The sequence below is a fragment of the Sciurus carolinensis genome, chromosome 2 (genome assembly GCF_902686445.1).
Source record: "Sciurus carolinensis chromosome 2, mSciCar1.2, whole genome shotgun sequence".
NCBI lineage: Eukaryota > Metazoa > Chordata > Mammalia > Rodentia > Sciuridae > Sciurus > Sciurus carolinensis.
In genome coordinates, this window is record NC_062214.1 from 22,725,446 (window position 1) to 22,753,400 (window position 27,955).

At 42.4% G+C, this 27,955-nt stretch overlaps 1 protein-coding gene and 1 pseudogene across 3 annotated transcripts; one reads left to right on the forward strand and one right to left on the reverse strand.

Annotated features, from left to right (window-relative positions):
- On the forward strand, nucleotides 1-27,643 carry Gss (glutathione synthetase). 3 transcript variants are annotated; one of them, XM_047540925.1, is made up of 13 exons: nucleotides 1-76; nucleotides 3,595-3,729; nucleotides 11,184-11,329; nucleotides 14,075-14,150; nucleotides 14,468-14,607; nucleotides 15,328-15,444; nucleotides 19,744-19,824; nucleotides 19,917-19,994; nucleotides 21,235-21,301; nucleotides 23,890-24,084; nucleotides 24,575-24,656; nucleotides 25,950-26,139; nucleotides 27,116-27,643. In XM_047540925.1, the coding sequence occupies exons 2-13, from the start codon at nucleotides 3,601-3,603 to the stop codon at nucleotides 27,237-27,239; spliced, it is 1,425 nt and encodes a 474-aa protein (XP_047396881.1). In that variant the 5' UTR covers nucleotides 1-76; nucleotides 3,595-3,600; the 3' UTR covers nucleotides 27,240-27,643. The 3 variants fall into 3 exon arrangements, with proteins under 3 accessions (XP_047396881.1, XP_047396883.1, XP_047396882.1); XM_047540926.1 differs by lacking the exon at nucleotides 1-76 and adding an exon at nucleotides 2,058-2,076; XM_047540927.1 differs by lacking the exon at nucleotides 15,328-15,444.
- Nucleotides 6,233-7,523, reverse strand: LOC124972582 (N-acylneuraminate-9-phosphatase-like; annotated as a pseudogene).
- Nucleotides 27,644-27,955: the final 312 nt, after the last annotated feature.

Here is a 27,955-nt window from a genome sequence, read left to right on the forward strand (position 1 = left end):
CACCGAGACCCCGCCCCCTGAGTCTGGGTAGCGGCGCAAGGGGCCTGAGTACGGTGCGCGGCGGGACCACGAACTAGTAGGTTGGGGCTCGGCAACGGCGGCTGGCAAGGGTCATGTTTCCTCTGGAGGAAAACTGTGAGGGAGGGGTCTGGCAAGCAATTGGAACGCAGATGCCTGGAGACCTTGTAACTCAAACCCATTGCAGGCACAGGGAAACTTATGTCCAGTGAGGGGGGCTGGGCTGGCGCGTGTCGATCCCAGATATCCCAGTTAGGGCGGGTGTCGGGGACACAGTGCCATTGAGACTGGAATCAGAGTTTAAAGGGAAAAAATTAAAAAACAAAAAACTGGGAGCGATTAGAACCAAACTTCGTTCCTGGTGGGAGCGAGCGGGCCCGTGGAGGGCAAGCCTGAACGGGAGAACATCTTTGCCCCGAGCGCTGGGCAGGCACTGGCCTCGCCCTGGTGATAAAGTCCGACCGGGTTTCCCTGTGGGCGTTTTCAGTGTTTTGGTGAATGATTCATTTAAGGTTCACTGAATCCAGTTCTAGGCGTTAGTACCAACTAGAAAAGTAATCAAGACAAATGCAATTCCTGTGGTACCGAGAAAATCAGTGGACAGGGAAGGCTACCAAAACTAAATCAGGAGTAGTGGGGAATGTTCCAAAGGGAAAACAGCACCTGCCAAGGCCTGGAACAGGGAGCGAGGCTGGTGCATCCTGGTCACTGAAGATGCCTCATTCTGTATCTGTTTAGTGCCCAGGAAAGAGAAGACAGCGGGCAGACCTCTGCTACTAACAGTGGAGATAGACATTGAAGAATTCAAAACTATGTACTTAGGCAGCAGAATCCACAGGGTTGGAGTAAAATGGAAAGAACTATACATGAGGCTTGGGTGCCAGGATGAGGTTCATCAGAGAAGCAGATTTTGTTGAGACAACAAAAAATTCCACTCTGGTTGTGTGGAGACTTCCAGGAAGCAGTTGGATATTCGACTTTGACCATCAGGAAAGTACTGCTGTGAAAATATAGATTTGAGCATCATCAGCAAAACTGAAATAAGACACAAGAGCAGAGACTATAGAATGAGAAAAAAAGGGCCCAGTTTGAACTTCTTGTAGTGATTTATACCTGTAATTCCAGCTACTTAGGAGACTGAGGAAGGAGAATTACAAGTTTTGGACAATTTAGTGAGACCCTTATATCAAAAAACAAAAAGGACCTGGGGTATAGCTTATAATATGTGCAAGGCCCTGTATTCAACTCCCAGTACTGCAAAAATAAAAATTAAAGAATGAGACTGGCTGAGCACAGTGCTTGTAATCCCAGCAACTTGGGAGGTTGAGGCAGGAGGATTATAAGTTTGAGGCCAGCCTCAAGAATTTAGCAAGGCCCTAAGCAACTTAGTGAGACCCTGTCTCAAAATAAAAAATGAAAAGGGCTGGGGATGTGCCTCAGTGATACAGTGCCTCTGGGTTCAATACCCATTTCCAAAAAGAGTGACTCTGACCCTTATAGTCATTCTGTTTGGTTCCCTCTCACTTGCTTTCCTGAGTTTGTAATGCCATCTGCATGAGGTCCTCACCAAAGCCAGTGTCATATCCTTGAATCTCCCAAACTGTGAGCTAAATAAACCTCTATTTATAAAGTTATCCAACCTCAGGTATTTCATTATAGTAACAGAAAGTAGAATAATACAAGCACCACACACTGGTGAGAAACTTCACACAGACTTTTCTCATTTAATCCACACAATGAAGTTACTTATAAGGGAAATAATATTGTGTACTCAAACCCAGGTCTGACTGACTTCAGAGCCTTATTCTTTACTATGACTGTTGTTATCTGTCACCCAACAGGGGTGTCATCAGGACTCTCTTGAGATCACATGCTCATGCTTTCAAAACATTGTGCTGAGGCCAGCAGACTTGCATAATTGGCCTAACACCAACTCTGTCATGAGAAGATGGGGGCAGAGCTGAATGCAATGAGGGTTACCTCTCATTCCCTGGCTCTCTTCCTGGGAACCACTGAGTTGGGCAGACATGTTCTGCTCTCAAAATCAAATGACAATAGGTAAGAACAAAATGAATGACTGGCATTTCCATTTTTATCTAGGTCTTTCTAAATTCCTGAGGCCTAGATGCCAAATGAATGAGTAGCAAGGTGTGTGTCTTTGGGCAAACAGTCAGATTTCTTCTATTATAGTAGGCACTTGGGTTTCTGCTTTTTGGGTTTTGTTTGTTTGTCTGTTTATTTGTTTTTCAGTGTGGAACCCAGGACACTTTACCACTGAGCTGCACCTCCACCCCTTTTAATTTTTTTATTTTGAGACAGGGTCTTGCTGAATTGCCCAGGCTGGCCTCAAACTTGTAATCCTCCTGCCTCAGACTCCTGAGTAGCTGGGATTATAGCATTCACCACAGTGCCTGGTGGTTTCTGTCATTTCTATTTTTTTTTTTTTTTTTTTTTTTTTTGTGCTGGCGATTGAACCCAAGGCCTTGTGCTTGCAAGGCAAGCATTCTACCAACTGAGCTATTTTCCCAGCCCAGTCATTTCTATTCTGATAATGTGATTTCTCAAAAATATTTTCTCTTAAAAAAATAAAATAAGTAAGATCTTAAATATATATTTTTTCTCTTTAGGTGCTGTGATAATAGATATCCATACATAGAATGTAATTGTTTTTTGCTAGCATGTTTGCTTCAGGTTAGTGTGAGGGAGGAGTTAACCTTCTCTGCAATTCATGGCATTCCATAAAAGGCTCCCTCCCTGCCTCCTATGTAATTATTTGAGATCTGCTGACATGGGTTGTTGGAATAAGAAGGGAAATTAATCTACTATGATGGCCCCCATCCCAGGAAGACTCATAAAAATACAAGTCTCAACCTCTTCCTCCTATTGGACCTCTTTGAATCAGAATCTCTGGAGTATGGTCCAGGAATATATATTTTCTCAAGCAACCTAGAATGTTAATCCAGGTTTGGAAACAACAGATTTCCCCTATACCCCTTGTTTCACAAACAGGGAATCTGCATCTCTAGGAAGGGAAGGAACTTGTCCCAGTCACATATGACATTAGTGCTTCTTTTTCCAATGAAGAGTATTGGGCTGGGAGTCCAGAGACCCAAGTTCAAGTCTAGGCTTTGCCAGTCAGTACGTAGGGCAAGACCCTTCACTTTTCAGAGCCTCCATTTCCTTCCTATGAGAATAATGCTATTGCTGTATTAGAAATCAAAAGAGAGGGGCTGGGGTTGTGGCTTAGTGGTAGAGCACTTGCCTGGCATGTGTGAGGCCGTGGGTTCAATCCTTGGCACTGCATATAAATAAATAAATTAATTAATTAAAGGTCCATTGACAACAAAAGAAATATTTTTTAAAAATCAAAAGAGAGAATAGCCATGGAAATACTTTGTCAAACTGTTTCATGCATATGGAAGTTAAATGCGGGGACTAGCCAGCGTTCATTCCTCTGTACCACAGACACTGTCTTTTCAGGGGACCCAACCAGGGTCCCACAGTGTTGGGTGGCTATCTGCCAGTTTCAGTGGTTGATGGACCCCAGGCCATGTGTCACCAAGCTCTTTGTCACAGGTTGGGATGGCCACCAGCTGGGGGAGCCTCTTGCAGGATGAGCAACAGTTGGAAGAGTTGGCCAGGCAGGCCGTGGACCGGGCCTTGGCTGAGGGCGTGTTGCTGAGGACCACACAGGAGCCCAGTTCCTCAGATGTAAGTCCTAGAACCTCCCCACAACCTGATCACCCTTCTCTGATCCCACTGCCCATTGCCTGGCCCTGCCAGACTAAGGGAAGATCTTTTGGTTCAGAAACCACATCTCTTTTGCTTTATTTTATTTTCTTCAATACTTAAAATTGACCTCTAGACGTATGTAAAATAAAACAGCAACATGCTGGAGTTATCAAATTTAAATCTGGGATTCAAAGTATGACTTAAGCAAGTTACTTAACCTCTCAGTTTCACTTTCTTCAAATATATAAAAAGGGATAATAATAGGACTTACCTAGTTGGGTCGGTAAAAGAAGATAATTCACATAAAGCACTCTGTCTAGGGAGCTAGTATTTTTTAAGCCCTCCCTAATCACACTAATTTCTTAATAATTGATTTGAGGTAAATCCTTTCAGGTCTTTTTCTGTAGAAATGCATAATTTAAGAAAAAACAAACTGGATCATACTTATTATTCTATGATATGTTTTGTTTTTGTTTTTACAGTCTTTCTCTTAGAACTCTTTCTAACATCTTCCATTAAGAGTCTGTGTCACTCTGATGCATAATATTTCAGATGTGGATGGGTCACAACTTAACTTTGCTCTCCCAAAGGCCATCTAGGTGACTTCTAATATTTTTATGACTACAGATAACACAATAGGGAATACCCACGTACATGCTTGTTTGGACCCTGTATAAGTGTTTCTCTAGGGTTGATATGTAAAAGAACTGCTGAGTCCAAACCATATACATATATTTTCTAAATCTCATCCTTCGGCTGGGCATGATAGCTTGTACCACCTTGTCCCATCTAGGCAGGATGAGGCAAGAGGATCGCTTGAGTCCACAATTCAAGACCAGTTTGGGCAATATAGTGAGACCTCATCTCAAACAAACGAACTTCATCCTTAAAAAAAAAATAAATAAATAAAATAAAATAAAACGTGGTTACTTTGAACTGGGTGCTACATTTTCATGGTTCAAAGTTTAAAATACACGAAATTCAAAAGTTTTTAAGAGTTTACAGTTTAACCTTCCTTTCCACATTTCCTAACTACCCTATCCTGAAGGCAGCTATGTTTTAGTGTTCTTATTTATCCTTTTAGGTAGTTGATTCCTAATAAGTAAATAACTACATAGACCTTTTCTCATTTTTAACACAAAGAAGCTTACTAGACAAGCTCTTTTGTACCTTTTTTTGTTTTGTTTGTTTTATTTGTTATTTTGGTTGTTTGTTTTGTTTTTGTGGTACTGGGATTGAACCCAGGCAAGGTCTACTGAGCTATATCCCTGACCCTTTTATTTAATTTTTATTTAATTAAAAAAATCTCCTTATTTGCCATTCTTTTCTTTATTAACCTCTTCACTCCAAGTTTAATTAATGAAATCATGGACTGTCTAGTCTCATGACCTAGGAAATATTTTCAAGTTGCCAGCTGATACACGCCATGGAGCCATTAATTGATAACCTCCAAGTAAACCCCAAATTAGATGCAGAAATTTGTGAAATAGCAATTATTTCTGAAAATGTGAAAAACAGATTTAAGGCAGATGGTAACCCCAAGAGTCACCCAAGTATTAAAATGGCACTGTGGAAATGGTTCATAGCAAAACCCAGTGTTCTATTAGTTTCATCATGTGTGTGAAACCATTCACTCATAGAGAACAGATAGGGTAAGAGAAACTGCCTGCTTAGACCACATGGAGGCAATTCCCCTCTTACAGATCCACCAGAGGAAAAATGACTTCTGTTGCCACATGATCTGCACCTATCCCCAGCAAGTCTAGTCTCCTCAACTCCACTGTGCCTGCAAAAACAGTAAAAATATCTCTACACGAGGTGAAGATTACAAAGGAATTACAAACTCACTCTAGAAAGGTGTGAAAATAGCGTGGAAAAGGAGCACTACGTGTTGATTTTAGCTGCTTTTTTTTTTTTTTAAACTGGGGCAATCTATTTGTCATGCACACACCACAGAAAAATCGCCCCCCCCAAAATGTCATGCAGAAAATTTAGATCTATAATAGAAAAGTACATACCCAGAGTAGGCAAAAATATGAGTTATGTTAAGAAATATGCAAAATAATTTCACTATGAAATACCTTGATTTACATGAATTAATACTTTGTATGAACCAGATCCATTTGCTTTGGTAAATCTCTATTATACATGCTTTAGAATATCTCTTTTTTTAAGCCATATAACTTGTATTCATGTGTCCATGCATAAGCTATTCTGTGTGGTGTCATGGAGCCAGAATACTAAAAGATTAATAATAAAATAATTTTAAAAAGTCTCAAGTCACAGACTAACAAATAATGTATCCTCAAGTTTTCTGGATTATACCCTACTAAAAGTAACCTATATTCATGCAGTCTGCCTTTTAAGATATAATATAAGTCAGTGGTTGGTTGTCAAAAGCAATAGGATTGGAAGGACCATCACAAAATGACCACTAAATCCTAAGTCAAATTATTCTTAGAACTGTATCATAATATGTGCTTTAAACTGACATACTGACTTTGCAATCTAGATTTTGTAAGAGAACAGGTAATTCTAGCACATAAGGAACTATATAATATGGAATGGGGATGACTTCAGTGGCACTATTCCACTTTGGTTTATCCAGGCTGTTGCTTTCAGTTCTACATTGAGGCCTCCATATATATCAGTTTCTAATGTGTCCCCAACCATCTCACAGTCCCCAGGCTGTACTCCAAGAAGATCACAGCAGTGATAAAATATGGAAGGGGCACATTTCTCCTGTTTATAATTTTTTTATATCTTTAACGTTTTTTTAATGTGGTGCTGAGGATCAAATCCAGTACCTCACATATGCTAGGAAAGCACTATACCACTGAGCCACAACCACAGCCCTGATTTCTCCTCTTTCTGCTTTCCACCTACAACAGTAGTGTCAAAGTAGGACTGACAGGCACAGGCCTCAATCATCTCCCTCTGTGTCTGTCACTTTTTTTTTTGTCCTGGGGATTGAACTCAGGGGCACTTGGCCACTGAGCCACATCTATCCCTATTTTTTTGTATTTTATTTAGAGACAGTGTCTCACTGAGTGGCTTAGTGCCTCACTTTTGCTGAGGCTGACTTTGAACTCAAGATCCTCTTGCCTCAGCCTCCTGGGCCACTGGAATTATAGGCATGCACCACCTCTGGCTTGGCTTGTCACCTTTTGTTAATAAGAGTAGGTGAACTTCCTTGGGAAGTTTGGCCGAGGTCTTCTACTAGGGTCATATGCTGTAAATGAGTAGGTTTCCACAGGAAGTGACATTCTTCAGCCAATTTCCTATTGTTTGCCTTGCCTTTTGTTTCTGGAATTGCTTCTTCCCAGTGTTAAGTTCTCAGCTCTACCATGCATGTACTGTAAGGATGAAAACATTCCTTGCTAAGTTTAACTTGAACTTTATCACAGATGATTTCAGTCTTTTCTTTATAATGGTATTTCAAATGTAAGAGCTTTATTGCCTACAGCATCCCTCTCCTGCTCACCTGGCCTTGTCAATGCGTGTGTCATCCAAGTCAAAGAAAATGCTTTGTAACACTTGACTCAGTCTGCACTTTGTTCAGTTCAGCAGCACCAGCAGCTCAAGCCACAGACCATGCATGTACGAGGCAGGCCAGTGGGCAAGAAATACTAATTTTTATTTATTTATTTATTTTGAGACAAGATCTTGCAAAGTTGCCCAGGCTGACCTCCAATTTGCAATCCTCCTGCCTCAGACTCTTGTGTATCTTGCTTACTTTTTTGTTGTTACTTAACAGTATACCTTGAGAGCATCCTTATTGGTGACTAAAGAGCTCCTAGGATCTTTTTTTTTTTTTTTAAAACCCAACCACATTCTTTTTTTCTCTGTGGTCCCCAAAACTAGTATGGGCCTACTGGAGAGTCCAGACCTAGTAATATGACCAAAGCATATGAGAATGGCCATCATCTAAAGTAGGCTGATGCTGTGAAAAACCTGCCTCTGGCTTTGGGAATAAAATTGCTTTGTTTGTGAGCCTAGAGTTGGTGAATTGTTTGCCAGAATCCAGAATGCAACATCTTTTCCCATTCAAACCTTTCTTTCTTCTGTTAATAAATAGGCATTATGTGGAGCTCCAACACTTAGTCTTTCTTGGAATTAATGCAGTTTAGGAAAGGCCCAATCCTCAATGAGATTAATAATCCAGAGAAAAATACAGGAAGTGTGTGTGCACATGCGTGTGTGATTTCATTCTAAATCTTTACCTGTTGCCTGCTCTATGCCAGACCATCCTAGACACTGAGAACAGAGGTAAGTCAGCCAGAAGCCTGAGCCTCTGGAGCTCAGGGTTTATTTGGAGAACATAACCCAGCACAAAATTAAATAATGTCAGTTCTATGAGGAAACAGCTGTACAATAGTAGCTATCATTTATTATTTACTGTGTGCCGGGCACTGTACTAAACACTTGGGAATTGCTGACTTATTTAACAGAGATGAGGAAACCACAACCCAGAGAAGTTAAGTAACTTGCCTGAGGTCATATAAATGGTGGAATAATTGGCAGAGCCAGAATTGAAATCCAAAGGGTTTGGCTTCTGAGACCATGCTCTCAACATCCAAGCTTTACTGCCTCTCTCAGGTCACCTGGAAGAAAGAATAATTTATGATGATTAGAAGGTTGAGATGAGCGATGATATTGCTAGTCCTTAAAAGACAAATGGGGAAAAGAACAGCATAGCGGGGGCCCCAAAGTAGGAAAAGACAAAAAAGTATTCAAGAGAATGCAACTGAAAGGCAGGGATGTTGTAGAAATGAAGGCAGACCAAAGTCAGATAACCAAGAGGCCTTGGATACAGTGTGGCGTAGGAGTGTGAACTTTACCTTGTGGTTCTGGGCTGTAGGCGAGGCACATGCAAGCTAAAGATTTGGCTCCTGCAGTGTTTACAGAGTTAATTCCTTTTTGAGTAAGTAATGAATGAACAGGGTACAAAATTCAAAAAGACTTTAAGGGTACAGTAAGTCTCTTTGTTCCAGAGACAAGCATTATTCACAGTATTTTTTTTTTTTTTTAAATCAGAGTGTTTAAAAGTCAGAGCCAACATTAAAAAAAAAAATCTTGGGGGAGAAGAGTTGGAGGTACCTACCCAGCCTGTCTCCTCACCACATTTCCCACTACTCTCTGTTGCTTTCCTGACTGCAAAGCAGAATGCTATTGTCATGCACATGTACTAGTTTTTCCTACAGTAGAACAATGCTATTCTATGTTCATTTCTCCGTCAAAATGAGAGATCATGTGTTTAATACCTTTAGCGTGTGAGCAGCAAAGAACACATGTGCACCATTAATCCTAAAATTCAAGGAAGCAATAATGAATCCTGGGGTCAGGCAGGGGTAAGTCTTAGAAGAATAACTTGAGTTTTCCAACCAGCTGGGAGGTGTTGGGAAAGGTGGTCTTCTGACTGAAAGCCAACACCTTGTAGCCATCATGTATGCACTCAGGGTATTCGCTCTCCTTTTACATAATCTGCAGTAATTCCCATTTTAGCCCATAAAGGCTTCAGCCTGAATAAATCTTACTTTTACGAATATCTTTGCTCAGTTTCATCTTAAATACTGAGGAGGGTTATTTGGGAATTATCTGCCAAAATTTAAAATGGATCTAACCTAATTACCTGACATTTCCACTTTTAGAAATTTAGAATTTATGAACCTTCTCACATAAAATATCTAAAATGTGTATTCCAGGATGCTTATTAAAGCATTGATTGTAAAAGGAAAAAAGAAAGAAAACACTCAAGTAGTCATCAACAGGAGGCTAGATTCAGTAAGTTATGGTATATCCAAAGAGTGGATGTTACACAGCTATTAAGATGAATGTAAGTGCTTTAATTGTTAAGGAAATATTTTACAAGTGGAAGAACAGCATATATAGAGAATTTTACATGTATAAAAAAGAGAGGAAGTAGCCAGGCACGCACGGTGGCACACACCTGTAATCCCAGCAGTTCGGGAGGCTGAGGCAGGAAGATTGTGAGTTCAAAGCCAGCCTCAGCAAAAGTGAGGAAATAAGCAACTTGGTGAGACCTATGTCTAAGTAAAATACAAAACGGGGCTGGGGATGTGGCTCAGTGGTCGAGTGCCCCTGAGTTCAATCCCTGGTACCCACCTCAAAAAAAAAAAAAAAGAGAGAGAAAATATATGTGTATACATATGTATTAGTAAATAGATGTCTGGAAGGATTTGTGAAACACTAGTATACTGTTTGTGTCTGTGAGGAACTAGGTGACTTGGTTCAGAGTGGGAATGAGACATATCACTATGTATCCTTGTGTCTCTTAAATTTTGTATCATGTGTTTGTATTATCTATTTCAAAATAGAAGTATTTTTAAAGTAAATATATAAATGCCAAGTTCTTTTTTTAAAATATATTTTTAGTTGTCAATGGACCTTTATTTTATTTATTTATATGTGGTACTGAGAATCAAACCCAATGTCTCACATATGCTAGGCAAGCATTCTACCACTGAGCTACAATCCCAACCCCCAAAACGCCAAGTTCCAACATCATAAACTTATATTACCATAACCACAAACTGATATTAACTCAAAGATTAAACTCGGGAATGCTTCATAATTCAAGTCATAAAGTCTTCTTATCATCTTACCCAAGTTCTAGTTCATTTGTTGCTGGGAATCCCAGAATGCATTTTCCCCTTGTAGAAAGTATCTTAGATGTTTTTTGGGTTTCTTGGTTATGTTAAAGTGCAAATAACCTAGAAAGCAGATGAACTCCAGACCTGTTAACCTGAGTACCTCGAGAGGAGTCAAGGGGAATCACTCCTGGCTTCTACTCAGGGACCCAGAGTTCATTTCTATTGCAGTCCTACCAGCAGGACTGTCCCTCTACCCCAGCTAGAAGACAAGGGGACTGGGGTGTGAGTTCTTAGCATAAGGGGCCTGGACTTGAATTATCAGCCAGCTAGGAATTCATGGGGTAGGTGAATGTGGTTTAGTAACCATCCTGGTTCAAATCCTAGTACCACTTACCAGATGAATATTTTTTGGACTTATAACTTAACTGTCCCAGGTCCTTTATCTGTTAGGTGTGGATAATAGTAGTATCTTCCTTGCAGTGTTAAATGATGAATTCATGTTATGTATTCATTTGTGTTACATGTGCCTTGCACACAGTTAGTGCTTAATCATTTTTGTGGGTTTGTTTTTGTTTTGCTGTTGCCTTTTTGCTTCTTGTTTTTTAAAACATTTAGAGATAAATTGTCACATAATCTGAAAGCTCTCTTAGTATCCCTTACTCACCCTTTCCTCCACCTCCCCTTCCAGATCTAATCACTATTTTGCAATTGGTGTGTTCTCATTAAATGTAGGCCAGGCTTTGCAAAGGGTGATGTTTGCAGAAAGACACCCCCAATCACAGGTTTTCTAACCATGCCCCATTCTCTCTCATTGATTAGGTGGTGAACTATGCCCCTTTCACGCTCTTCCCCTCACTGGTCCCCAGTGCCCTGCTGGAACAGGCCTATGCTGTGCAGATGGATTTCAACCTGCTAGTGGATGCTGTCAGTCAGAACCCTGCCTTTCTGGAACAGACTCTCTCCAGGTACTAGGAAGTGAGACCTGGGGATCCAGGAGCTGCTAGAAACTGCTAAAAGCTCTTGGAGGTTCAGGAGCTGCTGGAAGACTGGTGTGACATGAAGTGTTGCTGTGTCAGTGACTTGGTGGAATAGAGGTCAAGTACCCCACAAGAAAAACAAGCAGTAGTAGTATGGGAGTCAGGAAAGCTGACTTCTAATCCTGGCTCTGTTGCTTGTTTATGTTGCCTCACAAAAGTCCCTTTCCTTCCGTGGACCTCAATTTCTTCATGCAAAAAATGGGAGGCTGGCTAAAATCTAAGGTCCCTGACAGTACCAACATTCTGCGACTCTGTAATCCATGACCCCTGCTTTGAAGAATGAAATTTCCATTTAAAATTTGGGACAGTCAGCCTAGTTTAGAAGAAAATTCAAGAATAGGGAAGGTTATTAGGCTTAAAGTGAGATTTCCTACATCTTCGCCTAAGCAGCGTCCCTATCTTGTCACCTCAGGCCTCTTATCTTTGGGTGATATGGGATAAAGACTGGGCCACACCCAGGACAAGAGGAAACAACCCCTGAAATGGCTCACCCCACCCACCCACCCCTTTCTGTTTCTTCTCCCTGGGTTTTTTTTTTTTTTTTTTTTCCAGATTCTTGGACAAGTGAAATATCTCGATTTATTTTAGAATGAAACACAAATAAGTTATTTATTTTAGCAGGGCATGGTGACACATGCCTGTAATCCCCATGACTTGAGAGGAAAGCAGGAGGATCACAAGTTCAAGGCCAGCCTGGGCAACTTAACAAGACTCGATGTTTCAAAATAAAATAAAAATGTCTGGGGATGTACTTCCATGGTAAAGCAATTCCCATTCTCTCTCTCTCTCTCTCTCTCTCTCTTCCTCTCTCCTGCTCACACACACACAGCATTTATATTTCAGAATTAAGTATATAAATGTACATATTTATATCTATGATATGATTGCATGTCTTTGATAAATTTTTCCTTTTTTAAAATATTTTTAGTTGTAGATGGATACAATACCTTTATTTATTTTTATGTGGTGCTGAGGATCAAACACTGTGCCTCACATATGCCAGGCAAGTGCTCTACCATTGACTCACAACCCCAGCCCTGATTAATTTTTCAACAGATGACTAGATTATTTTGTTAGAGACAAAATCTTCTGAAAATGTGCACTTGGTGTGTGGGTGAATATGATAAGGGATCCTAATGATGAGAATTTTGGAAACCATTGATTTGAAGCCAAAAGCCCAATGAGTCATGCATGTATGAACCCTACCACCACCTTGTTAGAATGCGCCCAGCTTTGTACCTGCAGTTCTTAATTGTGGGAAATATAAGCAGCCTGGTTTATGGCTTTTAACTTAGCCATGTGATTATGTGGGCAATCTTCCCTTCAGTCCATCTCTGTAACCCTAACTTCCTTGTTCCTTTCTCCTCTAACACACACATACACAACACCCTCACTCCTAAGGGAGAACAGCCTCTTTGAGCCTGGGATTGAAAGTGAATACATCTTCAGGAAAGGGAAAATGTCTCCCAATTTTTCTAGACGCTAAAGCCCACCTGGGCACTCTTGGAGGCGTGTTGAGAGTTGAGAAAGTCCCCATGAGAAAACTCACCCTGAGACAGAGCTGGCTGGGAGCAGAGGAACTTCAGGACAGTCCTGAGCTACTTGATTCCTCCCCCACTCTCTGCTGCAAGGTCCCTATAACTAGGTGAGCCTGCAAGCCAGGCTTGAGCAGATAGGCAGAGTCCACCCTGAATCTTGAGAGGCAACAAGTGTGGTATTAACAAGCTATGTCCTCCTGCCTGTGCCTCTTCATAAGGCACCAGAAAGCCATAGCCATAGCAGATGGGCCCCTACTACATTTCACATGTCACAGCAGCACACTGGATTATCATGATCCCACTAAGACACAGCCCACCTTTGTTTAGTTTATAGACAAACAGGAGAGGGCTGGGGATATGACTCAGTGGTAGAGCACTTGCCTAACACGCATGAGACCTTGGGTTCAATGTCCAGCATGGCAAAAAGGAAAAACAAACAGGAGAGATGACACTAATCGTTACGTAAATAAAATGGAAAGATGAACAGTAATCAGTGCTTTAACAGAAACATCCACAGTGCTGTGAGAGCACCTAGCAGGGGGATCTGACCCAGACAGCAAAGGCTCCTCTGAGGAAATCACCTCGTTAGAGGGCTGATTGAAAAAGAAAACCAGGATATTTAATTTGGGTTTGAGAAATCTCATTGGGGCACAGGGATCACTGTCTTGGGAGCTGTGTGGATAGGGAGAAGGAGACATATCCTGGGAGGTACCAAAGTATAGGGGAAGCTATGAAGAGGTAACATCAAGTCAGTCAGAAAGCTTACCAACCATCAAGTGTAGAGTAGTTAGTTATATCACATGCCATTTTTGAGTTCTTTTTGGGACCAGAAAAACATATTCAATTTTTTGCATGTAATGTCTCATTTACTCTTCACTGCAACTCTATAAGTACAGTTATTTTTCTCAAAAGGAATGTGAGGTTGTCTAATGGTGGATGATAGAGCTGGGATTCAAACCTGAGTCATCTGGCTGTAGGGCTGAATTCTTAACCACTATTCTTTACAAGACTGGAATGGGGATTCAAGTTTTGGCCTGAAGACCCAAAGGGGATTCAGGGACCATTGAATGGGGGCAGGACTCCTTGATCTTTAAGGTCCCATGTAGCCTGGAAAATGTTCTGTTTCCTTCTCCAGCACCATCAAAATGGACAATTTTACTGCTCGTCTCTTTGACATCTATAAGCAAGTCTTGGAAGAAGGAATTGCCCAGGTAACCATTGCCAGCCCCTCTCCAAGTCTGGGACCTTCCCTGTCATCTTGGTGGTTTGTTTTGCTTGTTTTGTTTTTACCAGAAGAATTTGACCCAGGCCATAATTTCATGTGAATCTACCTCTTACTGGTCCCCACTGAGTTTGTACATCCCAGCATCCAATTCTGGAATGACCAGAAGAATGATCCTACTGGGTTTGGGAGTATTAGTTAGTGATTCTTACCGTTACATAGAGTTTATGGTACCTGTCTGTTTGTAACTAGATTCTAAGAGGCAGCCCCTGGGCAGATGTCCTCAGCCTTCAGTTTTTTCCACAGACGGTGTTCCTGGGTCTGAACCGCTCAGACTACATGTTCCAGTGCAGCGCAGATGGCTCTCCAGCCCTGAAACAAATTGAAATCAACACGATCTCTGCCAGCTTCGGGGGCCTGGCCTCCCGTACTCCAGCCGTGCACCAGTAGGTTCCTTGGGTAGCTGTGGGTGTAGATATGAGGGCCAGTCTGAGGGAGGTACAATCAATCACTGGTTGAACCAGGGATCTCCAATCATGACTGTGCCTTCCTAGGCCCTGGGTCATGTGTTCTCCCTGTCTGCCCACATCATGTGCCCCGCAGCACAGTTCCCACTTGTAATCAGATTCTTGCTGTATCAGGGAGAGAAGGGACCTCATGGTTTATCTAGTCCTGCTTATCTAGTCATTAAGTAAGTCAGTGTTCCAGAGGAACGGTATCTGCAAGTGTCCTGCAGTGAGAAAGAATTTGACTTATCTAAAAGCATGAAAGGAATTCCAAAGCTAAGGTAGAGAGCAGTGCAGGAGCTTCCATCTGATGGTTGGGTCATAGTATTAGCCATTCCTAGCCAGCACAGATGCTCCAGGTTGCTGTGATTCCAGATGGACTGCAGCAACATTCCAAGCAGCACCAGGGGGGGCCCAGTGTATATGAGGCTCCAGCTCACTTGGACCTCAGAGCTCCTCTGGGCATGTACAATCAAAGGTCAAGGTGAGAGCAGCCCAGCATATTCCAGCTAAAGTGGATCCTCCAGAAATGTGATGGTAAGAAGATTTTAAGTATCCAGATGATTATTAGAGTAATGTTTCTATACACATCTGTGAGGTCAAGGGCAGAGGGATCTTCCGGTCAATCCAATAACTGAGTAGCCATCTCTCTTCCAACAGACATGTTCTCAATGTCCTGAGTAAGACCAAAGAAGCTGCCAAGATCCTCTCCAATAATCCCAGCAAGGGACTGGCCCTGGGGATTGCCAAAGCCTGGGAGCTCTATGGCTCAGCCAAGTAAGGATATAGAAAAATGGCAGCTTTTTTACTGCTTTAGATTCAGCATTCATGGGGTACAGCAACTTCTCCTTTGCTTGACATCATTAGGGAATGAAGGGATTTTGTTAAGAATAGAAATTTAGATGTGTAAGTGCCAAACTTATTTTAATGAAGTTTTGTTTTCATCTTCCTCTCCATCCCCCCACCCCATACCAGAGATTGAACCCAGGGGTGCTCTACCACTGAACTGCATCCCCATTTTATTTTTTATTGAGACAGGGTCTCACTAAATTGCTGAGGCTGGCCTTGAATTCTCAATCCTTTTGCCTCAGCCTTCCAAGTAGCTGGAATCATAGAATATGAAATGATATTGGCTAGAAATAATATTCCTCTTGGTGACTGCATCTTGCTGCAATGCAGCTATGCCACCTAGGGTTAGAGACGCACCAGTACCTCCATTGCAAGGCTTTAAGTTCTCATTTTCTTCATAGGTTTCCTGTCTGCTTCCCAATTATCAGCTCTTCCTCCCCCCCCCCCCTTTCTTTTTCTTTTTCTGGTGCCAGGGATCAATCCAGGGCCTTGAAGATGCTGGGCAAGTGTTATGCTACTGAGCTATATCCCTAGCCCTGTGTTCTACTCTTTACTGCTGTCAGTGTTTGAATTTGGAATGCTTCCCTGCCATCCCCATATCTCCCTTCTGATTTTCTGTGGTTTGGAAAAACAAATGATCACGTTGTTTTGATTACATCTAAAGAGCATGAGGGCCTCTCTGTTGAGTACTTGTGTAAGCTTTGATTTGAGAATTTTATGGTATCCATTTTAACTGCTTAGAGGCATTTTTTGCTTTCTTCCTATTTCTCAACCTGTTCCAGATGTCTGAAGATACTAGGTAAATGACTCAAGATAATTGAGGGATCATAATACTAACAGTTATTGCATTAATATAGTGTTAACAATTATCCCTTAAAGAGCACTTACTAGTGCCATACCTTAGAGCACTTTCTAGTGCCCAAGTGATTTACATACAGGATCTCATAGAATCCTCATGACAAATGCTCCTGAGGTACGTACTATTCATCTCCCCTGTTTTATAGATGAGAAAACTGAGTTTCAGAGAAGTGAAGTGACTTGTTCAAGGTCAAATGGTGAGTTGGTGGCAGAATCCAGAGTTTACCTCCCTCCAGAACTTTGTGTGTGTGTGTTTGTGTATTTTACTGGAGATTCTCTGTGGTACAAGGGAATTCTACCACTGAACTATATCCCCAGCACTTTTCATTTTTTATTTTATGATAGGGTCTCACTAAGTTGAGGCTGACCTTAAACTTTCAGTCCTCCAGGCTTTGCCTCCTGAGTAGCTACAGAGCCTGTATTCTTAATCATGCTGTTGCCTCCAAGAGAGCCTCTCTGGGCTTGCTAAACTTCACTATAATCTAAAAAGAAAAAAAAAATCAGACTATAAGCATTCAGACATCATTAGACAATTATTCTGTCAAGTAGAACTCTTGGTTAGGTTGCATTTTAAGAGAGTGAAGCCATGGGATGGGTCAACTGGTGAGCCGCTGGTGGACAAACACTACAGAGGACTCCTGCCAGTCTGTGAATAACATGAAGAGGAAAAACTCATTGTCCAGAATGAAGCACTGGTGGGTAGGAGCTATGTGGCACTGAAGCTAGAACTGGTTTCTGCCATTTGAGTAGAATAGGCTCTGCTGATACAGTACAATGTCCTTGGCAAGTCATTTCTTTTTTCTGAGATTTAGTTTTCTTATTTGTAAAGTAGGAGTGATAATAATACCTAAAAGGGTGGAAGTGAAAATTAAATAAGACCATGGACCTGAAAAATGCTTTAAAAACTCAGTGTGGTACATTTGATGATGGCAATGATGGTGATGATGATGATGATGATGATAATTATAATAATAAAATAGCTACTATTGAACTAGTGATAATTTTGTTTAACAGAGGAAAAAACTGAGGCTTCAGAAAGGTTTAGTAACTTGCCTAAAGTTATGGAACTTATAAGTTTAGAATTCATCTGCCTCTAAAGCATGAGTTCTTTCTTTTACACTGTTCTCCCTCCAAGAGATATGGTCCCATAGTATGGATTGAAAAACTGAGGCTCAACATTTGTAGAGATGAATTTTCATTAGTTATCTCATGCTTTTTAAGATTTTTTAAAGGATGCCTAGGCAATTAATTATGATTTCAATTTAGACAAAACAGAATATGTGGTTAGAATAAGTAGAATAAGAAAGAGGTTTAAAGGTTGGGAACTATGATCTGATTAACTACGATCTGATTATCTGATTAACTATGATCTGATTAGTGCCCTGGAAACTCAGGGTCCAGGGAAAGAAACACTTGCTCAAGGACACATCACAAGTCACATGGAGAGCCGTGACTAGCACTCAGAGGTCCTCTCTCCAAGCCATCATGCTAGAACCACTTAACCTTCCTTAGGTGACAACTTTTGTAGTCTTCCTCAGTTCCAGCTGCTCATAATTGAAGGAAGGAGGAGGTACAGTGTTTTCTGGGTCTAACTCCCATTGTTTGTCAGGTGACAGAATGAATTTGCAAGAGCATGCAATTCTACTTTAACCTTCTGCCTCCGGCCTTCCCCCTCCACTGCTTCTTGAAAGTAGGCCAGCCTGGGCCAGGTGCCACCCTCCCACATGTGCAAGGGTTCATACTGCAAAATGAAGAACAAGGCCATTGGGCCTCAGGACTCTCTCTGGGCAAGATGGCTTATGAGAGCATCACTTCTAGCTTGTCTCTAAGTTTCCCAGCTCAAAGCCAAGACTCAGCTTAATGTCACATCTGGCTTCATGAGATTTCAGGTAGGCCAGAGAGGGGATGTTTTAGGACCTATATTTTGACCAAGTGGAAAGAAGTCGGGCAAACAGTTCCATCCAAGAGGTTTAGCTAAGGTGGGGAAAAACAGACAAAGAGATAAGAGACCCAGTATAAGAGGTCAGGAATATATGCTTAGCATCCTAAGCCAGTGCTTCCAATGGTCTTAGGAAGACACAACAGGCACAAAGCAGTACAGTTACAGTAAAAATGAAGTTTTGTATTATAAGCATTGGCTTTATGAGGCTGGTGGCTCATAAAGGCTTTATGAGACTAGGCCTATTTTTGACACTAAAAATAGTTTAATTGGCAGCTGAACAGATAGTTCTCTGCATAAGCTTTTCCCTGAGTTCTTAAGCCCCTGCTTCTTTAAGAAACATATGGATAAAGAAAGAGGAAGAGGTCCAGTAAGCCCCATTGAGCCCATTAGTACTGTGGGATCATACCTGGTCAGGTGGACATCACAGAAATGTTGGGAAGCCCCAGCCTTATTTGTAGTTGGATCTGTGGCTTTCTGTAGGGATCTTTTTAGCTCTTCTAAAGTTTTATGCAAAAGCCACACTTTTTTTTTTTTTTTTTTTTTTGGTACCAGCAATTGAACCTAGGGATGCTAACCTCTGAGCCACATCTCAGCCCTTTTTCCTTTTTAATATTTTATTTTGAGACAGGGTCTTACTACATTGCTTAGGACCTTGTTAAGTTGCTGAGGCTGGCCTCAAATTTGTAATTCTGTCTCAGCCTCCTGAGTTGCTGGGATTATAGGCATGCACCACCATGCCCTAATTTCTTTTAGTTGTAGATAGACACAATACCTTTATTTTATTTATTATCTTTATGTGGTGCTAAGAATTGAACCCAGTGTCTCTCATGTGCTAGGCAAGCACTCTATCATAGCTACAACCCCAGCCCCACACTCTTATTATATGCTTAACAATCTAGTAATAGAGTCACTAGCACTTGACCCCCAGCATTGTTCATTTACAAAATACTTAATTGTCTCACCTGTTTGTTCTTCCAGACAGATTTTGGAATCACTATGTTCAGTTGTAAGAAAAAAATCCTCTTGGGTGTTTTAGATGGGTTTAAATCTAAAATTGACGTCATTATAATTTTTTCCCTTTTTTTCTTTTTTTCTTTCTTTGAGGCAGGGTATAAGTTGCCCAGGCTATCCTTCAACTTATAATCCTCTTACCTCAACTTCCCAAGTACCTGGGACATTGGGCATGTGCCACATGCCCAGCTATTACTGTATTTCATATACCCACTGGAAAAGGGAAAATGTCTCCATATTTTTCAAGTTCCCTTTAGAAAATAAGGTGTTAAAGGCTGAGGTGACCATGCCTGAGTTAATCCCAAATTGAGGTAACATCTACTCTTTCAGGGAAACTGTTCTTACTCTTGAATAGTGGGTGGGACAGAGAAAGGATAAGCTCTCACAGCCCCAGGCCATTTGTGTTCTTTCTCCAGTGCTCAGGTGCTCCTGATTGCTCAAGAGAAGGAAAGGAACATATTTGACCAGCGTGCTATTGAGAATGAGCTACTAGCCAAGTAAGTAAAAGAGGTGTCCTCCATGTGGCCCCCATGGGAAGGGCTACTCAGAACACAGCATCCACTCCCTGACTCTTATCCATCTTTCCCAGGAACATCCACCTAATCCGGCGAAGATTTGAAGATGTCTCTGAAAAGGGGTCTCTGGACCAAGACCGAAGGTTGTTTATGTAAGCATCTCCAAGGACCCACTAAACGACTGGTTTATGAAACTCTTCTGTCACTCTTTCCCCAAATGATCTTTCTTTCTGGGAGATGTGATGGTTTGTTTTCTTCCCTCCTAATTTCTGAAATATTTCATTCTCCCAGGAAATTTTGGAGAAAGGCCAAGCAGACTGCTTCTAAAAGGTTGTGTCATAACTGATGACATTTGGGATAAGGGTATCATCCTTAAAGATAACTTTTGTTTTCATCCTCCTCTGAGCTCCCAAATGTTTTCATGCCCCTCTTGGTGGTTGGTCAATCAGGCCTAAGCAGCTGGGCTGGGCAATCAAGGAGGCAGAGGGGCAGCTGGCTTATTCTAGATTCCATTCTCTGAGCATGGGCCTGGATTTGTCTTCCAAGCCAGACCTGCCCTTCCCTCCATGGGCCATTTAGAAGGTGACCACATATTTGGAAATTTGTGATTGTTAAAGTTAAAAATATCCGTAGGATTTCACAATACCACTTACTATTTTTTCAAACAAAACAAAGTGGTTTACTTTCTGGATAAACTAACAATATCAAATAGGAAAAGGGGAAGAAGTTTAAAATGATAGTTTGTATTTTAATTAGATTCATTGTTTAATTTCATTCCACCCCACCATTTTAAGAAATCTTAGGTTTCAGCTACTTTAAAACAATGGAAATACAAGTCTATGTTTGTTTGTATTTGGCATGAGGGATTGAACCCAGGGATGCTTTACCACTAAGCTACATCTGCAGCCCTTTTTATTTTTTATTTTGAGACAGGGTCATGCTAAATTGCATAGGGCTGGCTTTGAACTTAAAATTCATCTGCCTCAGCCTCCCAAGTCACTGGAATTACAGGTGTGCACTACTGCATCCAACTACAAGTCTGTTTTGCTATGCATGGCAATATGATTCTGTTACTCAGTCATTTTGAGGCCATGTGATTTAGAATTTACCTAATTTGATTCCGGTTACCTTCTTGTTTCCCTGTATCCTCCTTAGAATATCTCTAGATGTGGAATATTCTAAACCATTCCATATTGGACACCTCTGTGATTTTAGTGGAAGCACTTGTTGTGTAGGTATCTCCTTTCAATGGTTTCAGTGAACCCCAGCCCAGATCCTGTGGACTGACTTTCAGAAAAGACAAAAGCATTTTGATATACCCTGAAATAGATTGAACCACTGAACATATCAGTTATAATTTAACACAGCAGCTTTTTCTATGTTATGTTCTAGGGATGGCCAGGAAATTGCTGTGGTTTACTTCCGGGATGGCTATATGCCAAGTCAGTACAGTACACAGGTTGGTATTTTTCTGTTAGACAATTCTTGGCCTCCTGGGACCTACCAGAGTTCCACAGAGACCCAACTCAGGTGTCACAACAACCAGGGTTTTTCTGAGTCCTAGCTTCGGTTCCTCCTCAGGGAACTTGCTGCTGGAACCTCCTCCATTCCTGCAAGGTCTTGTTACCTCTCACTCTGCAAACACCTATCTTCTAGAATCAGCATCCTCAGGAATCCACTGCTTTAGTCACTCACACATTTTCTAGAGACAGGCTGGCAAATGTTTAACAGCCACTTTTCTGGCAGAAAAGCACCAGTTTTTTAATATTTGTTGATTTCTGTAGAATAATTTTGAGCTCCCCAACTCTACATCTCTGAACACAGAGCTGGGAAGAGAGGGGTACAGTCAGCTCTCACAAGCTGATGCAAGCTAGTTCTAGCACACCACCATTTTCTTCCTCTTCACTTCTTCTTTATCTGAGTCAGAAAGTTTTTATCATCTGTTCATTCATGTTCATGGAAGTAATGATGTTACCTCATCTTGTTATCCTACCATGTAGTTTCAAAGTTATTTACCAATTCATTATTTCACTTAACTATGACAGCCACTCTGTGAGGCATATAATTATTCCCATTACACAGATGTAGAAACTAAGGTTTAGAGCAATGCAGAGGCTTGTCAAAGGTCCCACAGTTTCCAGGCTTTCTGACCTTCAGGCCAGTGGTATTCCCATATACCATTCTTCTGTCCTACTCCTAACATACATACCATGGAGAGTCTGCTTTCACCTGCAAGAAAGTAAAGGAGGAAATAAGTTAGGGAATAACATGGGCCATGGTCTGGAGGTCATTAGCCTGACTCTGGCTCTTGGGACCATTCCTGGGTTTCAGTTTCTGAAAGCAGGACCTAGAAAATTGAGGAAACTTTTTTCAGGTCTACAGTTCACCTAGGGCTCCCCCAAGGGTTGACCTCTATAGAGGGTAACTGGACAGAGGTGGCAACTCTACAGAACTTCTTTCCTCTAGAGAAGTGGTTAGCAGTGTTGAGAACTTGCTGATTAGGGAAGAAACCATCTGTTGGGACCCATCCTGGATCCAAGTTTCAGGATGAGGGAAGAGGATCAAGAAAACTTGGAGGGCGAGCTAACAAGGTAAAGTAGTGGATATTTTTAGGGAACTGAAAAGCTCAAAGTAGGTTTAAAACATGGAGATAGATCTATAAAGCTTAGTGACTTGCAAGATGACCCTGGGCAAGTCTCTGCTCATGTTTGGGTTTTGCTTTCCCTGCTTGTGACTTAATGAGATATTTGTATGGGCACCTCTGACTCTGCCTGGAACCCCAGACCAATAGTTAAGTGACTGGGGTTATTGGGTAAAGATCAGGTAAAGGTGCTGCAGGGGAACAGCATTGAGTGTGGCAGGAGTTGCTCCTCAAGTGTTAGCCTTGATCCTGCTGTGGATAGTTTGCTGTGATCTGGAGCCAAGGGCAGACTGTCTTCCCAGTGCCTGAGAATGGGGACCAAAACTGGGACATATGATTCTCTGATGTTTCCCTGTTTCTTTTATCCTAAGCCCCTGACACCACAGATCATTCATCCTGTGATCACCCACCAGGCCTTTGTCCATATTTTTCTGTTACCCCATCTCCATTGAGTCTCACCTGTCAGACTGCCTGTTACCAGTTTACTACTTCAGTAACAAGTAACAAATACTTATTGAGCACCTATTAAGTACCAGGAACTGTGTTAGATACCAGGGATACAGAAAGAAATAAGACAAACGAGTCCAGTCCTGATGAACCTCACAGTCTGGTCAGGGAATGGGACATCAGAAAGTTTTTTTTTTTTTTTAAAGAGTGTTTTTTCTCCTAGTTGGGAGGCAACTGCTTTGAATAAAATAGAAGGGTGAAAAGAGAGAATTATGGGAAAACCTACATTAAATAGGGTAGTCAAAGAAGGCTTCTCTGAGAAGGTGACTGAGCCAAGACTTAATGATAAGAAGGATCTAGCCATTCCTGGAAAAAGTCAAAAGAAAGAGAATTTCAGACAAAGGGAAAAGAGCAAATGGAAAGGATCTGAGGAGGTTTGAGTATTTGAGGAATAATAGGTCTATGTGGCTGGAATGTGGGAGGCGGGAGGAAGGGGCAGGGGTAGGGGGTGGAAATAGGGAATAAAGTTTAAAAAACAAACAAGAACCAGATCCCACAGGGTCTTGTAGGCCATGATAAGGAGTTTGGATTTTATTTGATTAAAGGCAACAGATTTATACACTATGAAGAACAATCAGAGTTTGGAGTATTGAAATATGGTGGGAAGCTGAACTCATAAATAAGTGGCCCAAACCCTTCAAACCTCCTCCTCAGTTTTTCTATACCCTCATAAAAGGTTTTTCACCTTCTGTCATTTCCCCTTATTTATCAGTGTGCTAGACTATGAGCTCCCTAAGGAAAGAATCCTGCAGGATTCACACCTGCCTCACAAGGATATTGCAAATGATCCTGGAAGATAATCATTATGAAAATAAAAATCACAATACCTGGCACCTGATCAGTAATGATCAGCAGACATGAACTAAAGTAGATTTCTTTTTGTGTTCCTCCCTCTGCAGAACTGGAAAGCACGCTTACTGCTGGAGAGGTCATGTGCTGTTAAGTGTCCGGACATTGCCACCCAGCTGGCTGGGACTAAAAAGGTGCAGCAGGAGCTGAGCCGGGCAGGCGTGCTGGAGATGTTGCTCCCTGGCCAGCCTGAGGCTGTGGCCCGCCTCCGTGCCACCTTTGCTGGTCTCTACTCATTGGACATGGTACATATGCAACCCATTTCTCTCAGGACAGGCCTCCTGTGGCAGAACCTAGAGCCCAGTGCATTGGAGTAGGTGGAACTGGCAAATATTATTGGTGATGTGACTTGGGTCAATGGTGCTCTGGGGAACCCCTAGAACGTTGGGGACAGGGGCAACCTCAGAGGGCTGGAATTCATTGTGAACTCCCTCAACAAAGGCAGAGATGGGGATGGCAACCAGGGGACAGGACTAAGGCAGGTAGAATTGAGGAATATCTATACCCCCATCTAGGCTGCCTTGTGCAGAGCCTGTGTTGCCAGAGAAAGACCTATTCTTGTGTTTATGACTGCAAGGGCTTGTTGGGATCAAAGAAATGTCCAGTCCGAAGGAGCTTATGGCTGTTCCCACTCCTGCTCATCCTGTAATGCTGTGTGATCTGTATGATTAGCAGAACCCTAGCTACCTCTTTAGCCTTAAGACTGTGTGGTGACTAGTTTCTGCCTCTTGCCAGGGTGAAGAAGGGGACCAGGCCATCACTGAGGCCCTTGCTGCCCCAAGCCGGTTTGTGCTAAAGCCTCAAAGAGAGGGTGGAGGTAGGTGGATCGCCTCTGCAGGGCTGCTCGGTGAAAGGAGCTATCAAGTTGTCACCAGTGCTCACTGGCACTTGCCATGGACATAGGTCAGGCGTGGTGGATACAAGAGGAAGTGTCATAGGTCCCACCAAGGACAGTGTCCCCAAGACCCATGACCAAGTGCTGTGGAGTACAAGGAAATCTGATTAACCAGCACTGGAGAGTTTGAACAACTTTAGTTGGGTAGATGACAGGGTAGCAGGGCAGTAGTGTATTAGGTTCCACAAAGTACGTGTCTGTCTTCCTGCCTCATTTGAAACTCCTTGAGGTCAGGGGTCATGTCTACCTCATAGATCCAGAGATGATTTTTGACCTAGGTTGTAGTCTCTCAGGTAGAAAAGGGGGATGAGTGTTCTAAACAGAAGGAGGAACCTCAAGCAAACACTGGGCCATGAAAGTGTGGTATGTTTTGAGATTAGTGAGAAACTGATGAAGCTGGAGTAGCAAATGGTAGGAGGCATTATAAAGGGCATTAAATATATGTTAGGAAATTGGATTTTATTCTAATGGTGATGGGAAGCCATTAGAGAGTTTTATGCAGGAAGGGACTTTTGACTGATTGGGACCCAAGTGGCTATCAGTGGTTAAGAACTTGCAAAACATAGTGTTTCAGCCATTATAGAAGATTTCCTGGAATGAAGGAAGAGACTGGTGGCTGAGAGACCATGAACGAAGCTGGTACAGTGTAGGGCTATGACAGCATGGAGCACAGACTGGAGAGACATGTCTGAGGTAGTGTCAGAGGTAAAGAGGAGGGAGGAGTTAAAATAGGACTTAGGGATGCCTTTTGCCTAATTTGGAATTGGAAGGTCCAAGAGGGGCATATTGAAGCAGAAATAGAGTTCTGTTTGTACATGGCTGAGTTTGTTTTGGAGACCTGTGGTACATTCGTGTGTTGTCTAGAACAAGAGTTAAAGATTCAGGAGTTAACAAGTTATAGGGTATAGGTAGAACCTTGGGAATGAAAGAGATCTCCCTGAAAAGGTACATGGAAGAGAGAACAAGAGTGTAGGATAGATTCCTGGGGAACCCCAACATTTAAGAAGAGAAGGAACATGTATAGATGGAAAAACCAGGCAGGATGTTGTAGTGATAGGTGTGTTCACTTGTGTAAGGGCTCTCCTGTCAGAAGCCAGATGTACTCCAGTTTTACTGAGCTGGTGTCATGAATTAAGGCTGTTGAGTTGTCCACATGGTCCCAGAAGTGAAGAAGGTAAGTAGAGGGTTCAAGGTAACTGGCCAGTTTAATTGCAGGTAACAACTTGTATGGGGAGGAAATGGTACAGGCCCTGGAGCAGCTAAAGGACCACGAGGAGAGGGCCTCCTACATCCTCATGGAGAAGATTGAACCTGAGCCTTTTGAAAACTGCCTGCTACGTCCTGGCAGCCCTGTTAGAGTGGACCAGTGCATCTCAGAGCTGGGCATCTTTGGAGTCTATGTCAGGTGAGCCAATAAGGAGGAGCTCCTTTCACTACCTCCCTGAAGGAGCACCATCCAAGTGAGCCTGAAGGAAACCCTGGACAGTCAGGAATCCTGGGCCTCAGTCCGAGCTCAGCCAATCCCTAGCTTTTTTACTTTTTGTCTTATCTATTAAATAAGGCCAAGAACTCAAGACCTGCCCACCTCACAGGTCTCTCAAATGGTACCCTTATGAAAAGTGCTTCGCTTCTCATCATATAAAGGAAATTGCAGTTAGTACCAAGAGGATTGAGAATAGATGGTCTGACAGTCAGGAGTAAGAGACTCCAGGGAGGAAGAGAGTTTGGGTCCAGCTCAAAGTCCACTAGAGATTCTGGAGAAAGGTGAGAAGGGTCAGCCAGAGGTCACTCAGTGGCTTTGAAGAGCTGTGTAGCCCCTAGATTTGGATTTGCACACAAAGAATCAGGCAGAGAGAAGGACTTGGGAATTTGTAAGAAACAAGTCCCTCATGCCACTTCCTACAAAATATGTCAAGGTTAGGGCAAGGTAAGGAATACCAGATGCTGCCACACTCCCTTCCAGAACCTGCCCCTCTATACCCTCCCCTTCTAACCACTTTCAACATCTCTGCCTATCACTACTACCCCCACCACAGCCATCTTGAAAGAGAGGTAAGGAAGAAAATTCATAGCTCAGTACATGATTTGAGAGTCCAGATCATGCTAAGTGTTGTTCTTGCTTTATTTATTCTTCAGGACCTTCTTGCAAAGTAAGGGGTATTATCCCAATTTTAAATTGAGGATATTGATAGTTAGAAAGGCTAAGGAATTTGCTCAATGATACAAAGTTTAATAATTTCCAAGCTAGGATGCAAACCTAAATCACTCTAAAATCCAAGCACTGCTTTGGGTGTAGTAGTTTACCCATGTACTGCTCAGCTGGGACCAGGGAAGGTCCTGGGTTTGGTGATATTGTGTGTCTCCTGGCCTCGTTTCTATAGGCAGGGAAAGACACTTGTGATGAACAAACACGTGGGGCATCTACTTCGAACCAAAGCCATCAAGCATGCAGATGGGGGTGTGGCAGCAGGAGTGGCAGTCCTGGACAACCCATACCCTGTGTGAGCACACAGCCTGGACAGCCTGGACTTCGCTCAAGAGACCTTCTATCCCAAGTCCTTGTCACTCCTCTCCTAGCCCTCCCAAGGGGCTGCCTTCCTCCCACCTTAGGAGGATCATTCTCTCCCAAAGTTTTCCAAGGTCTAGTGGGAAGGATCCGAGGACCAGAAATGCTGTGTTTCCATTAGATGAGGTCTAGAGGCCCCCCAAATCTTTGAGGTGTGAGAAGGGAGCTACTGAGGTTAAGGTCCATAAACTCTGCCATACTCTTGGTCCCTCAGCCTTTCTAGCAGTTTCCAGTGCCTGACTTGGAATAGGACTGAGTGGTAGAAAGAGGAGAGATGAAGGAGGATGGAGGGGCACAGACTTTCCCCATCTCTGCCTTAAATAAAACTACATTGCTGATTGTTGAATCATTGCTTTGTATACAGAGGAAAGAGGAGAGTTATAACCTCAGTCGGCCCACTTAAGGTGGATTGGAGCAGGGAATGTGACTGGGCTGTAGTCAGGGTCTCCCTAGGTCCAGACTCAATGGATGGGATGCTGAAGTCCCAATCTTTAGTCACTCACTAACACTCCCACAGGACCATAGGGAAAAGTGAGGGTCCCTTGCAGAAGCCCGGATGGGAAGGCAACCCCAGTGGGACATGAAAGTTGTGAACTGGCTTCAGTCACTCTTGCTTAACTGAAGGACTTGTCAGAGTTCCTATGAGTGAAGCCCT

Coding starts and splice junctions, on each gene's coding strand:
- Gss (XM_047540925.1), top strand. CDS start 3,601: ATGGCCACCAGCTGGGGGAGCCTCTTGCAGGATGAGCAACAGTTGGAA. Junction 11,330..14,074: donor CTGGAACAGACTCTCTCCAG/GTACTAGGAAGT, acceptor TTCCTTCTCCAG/CACCATCAAAATGGACAATT. Junction 19,995..21,234: donor CAAGACCGAAGGTTGTTTAT/GTAAGCATCTCC, acceptor GTTATGTTCTAG/GGATGGCCAGGAAATTGCTG.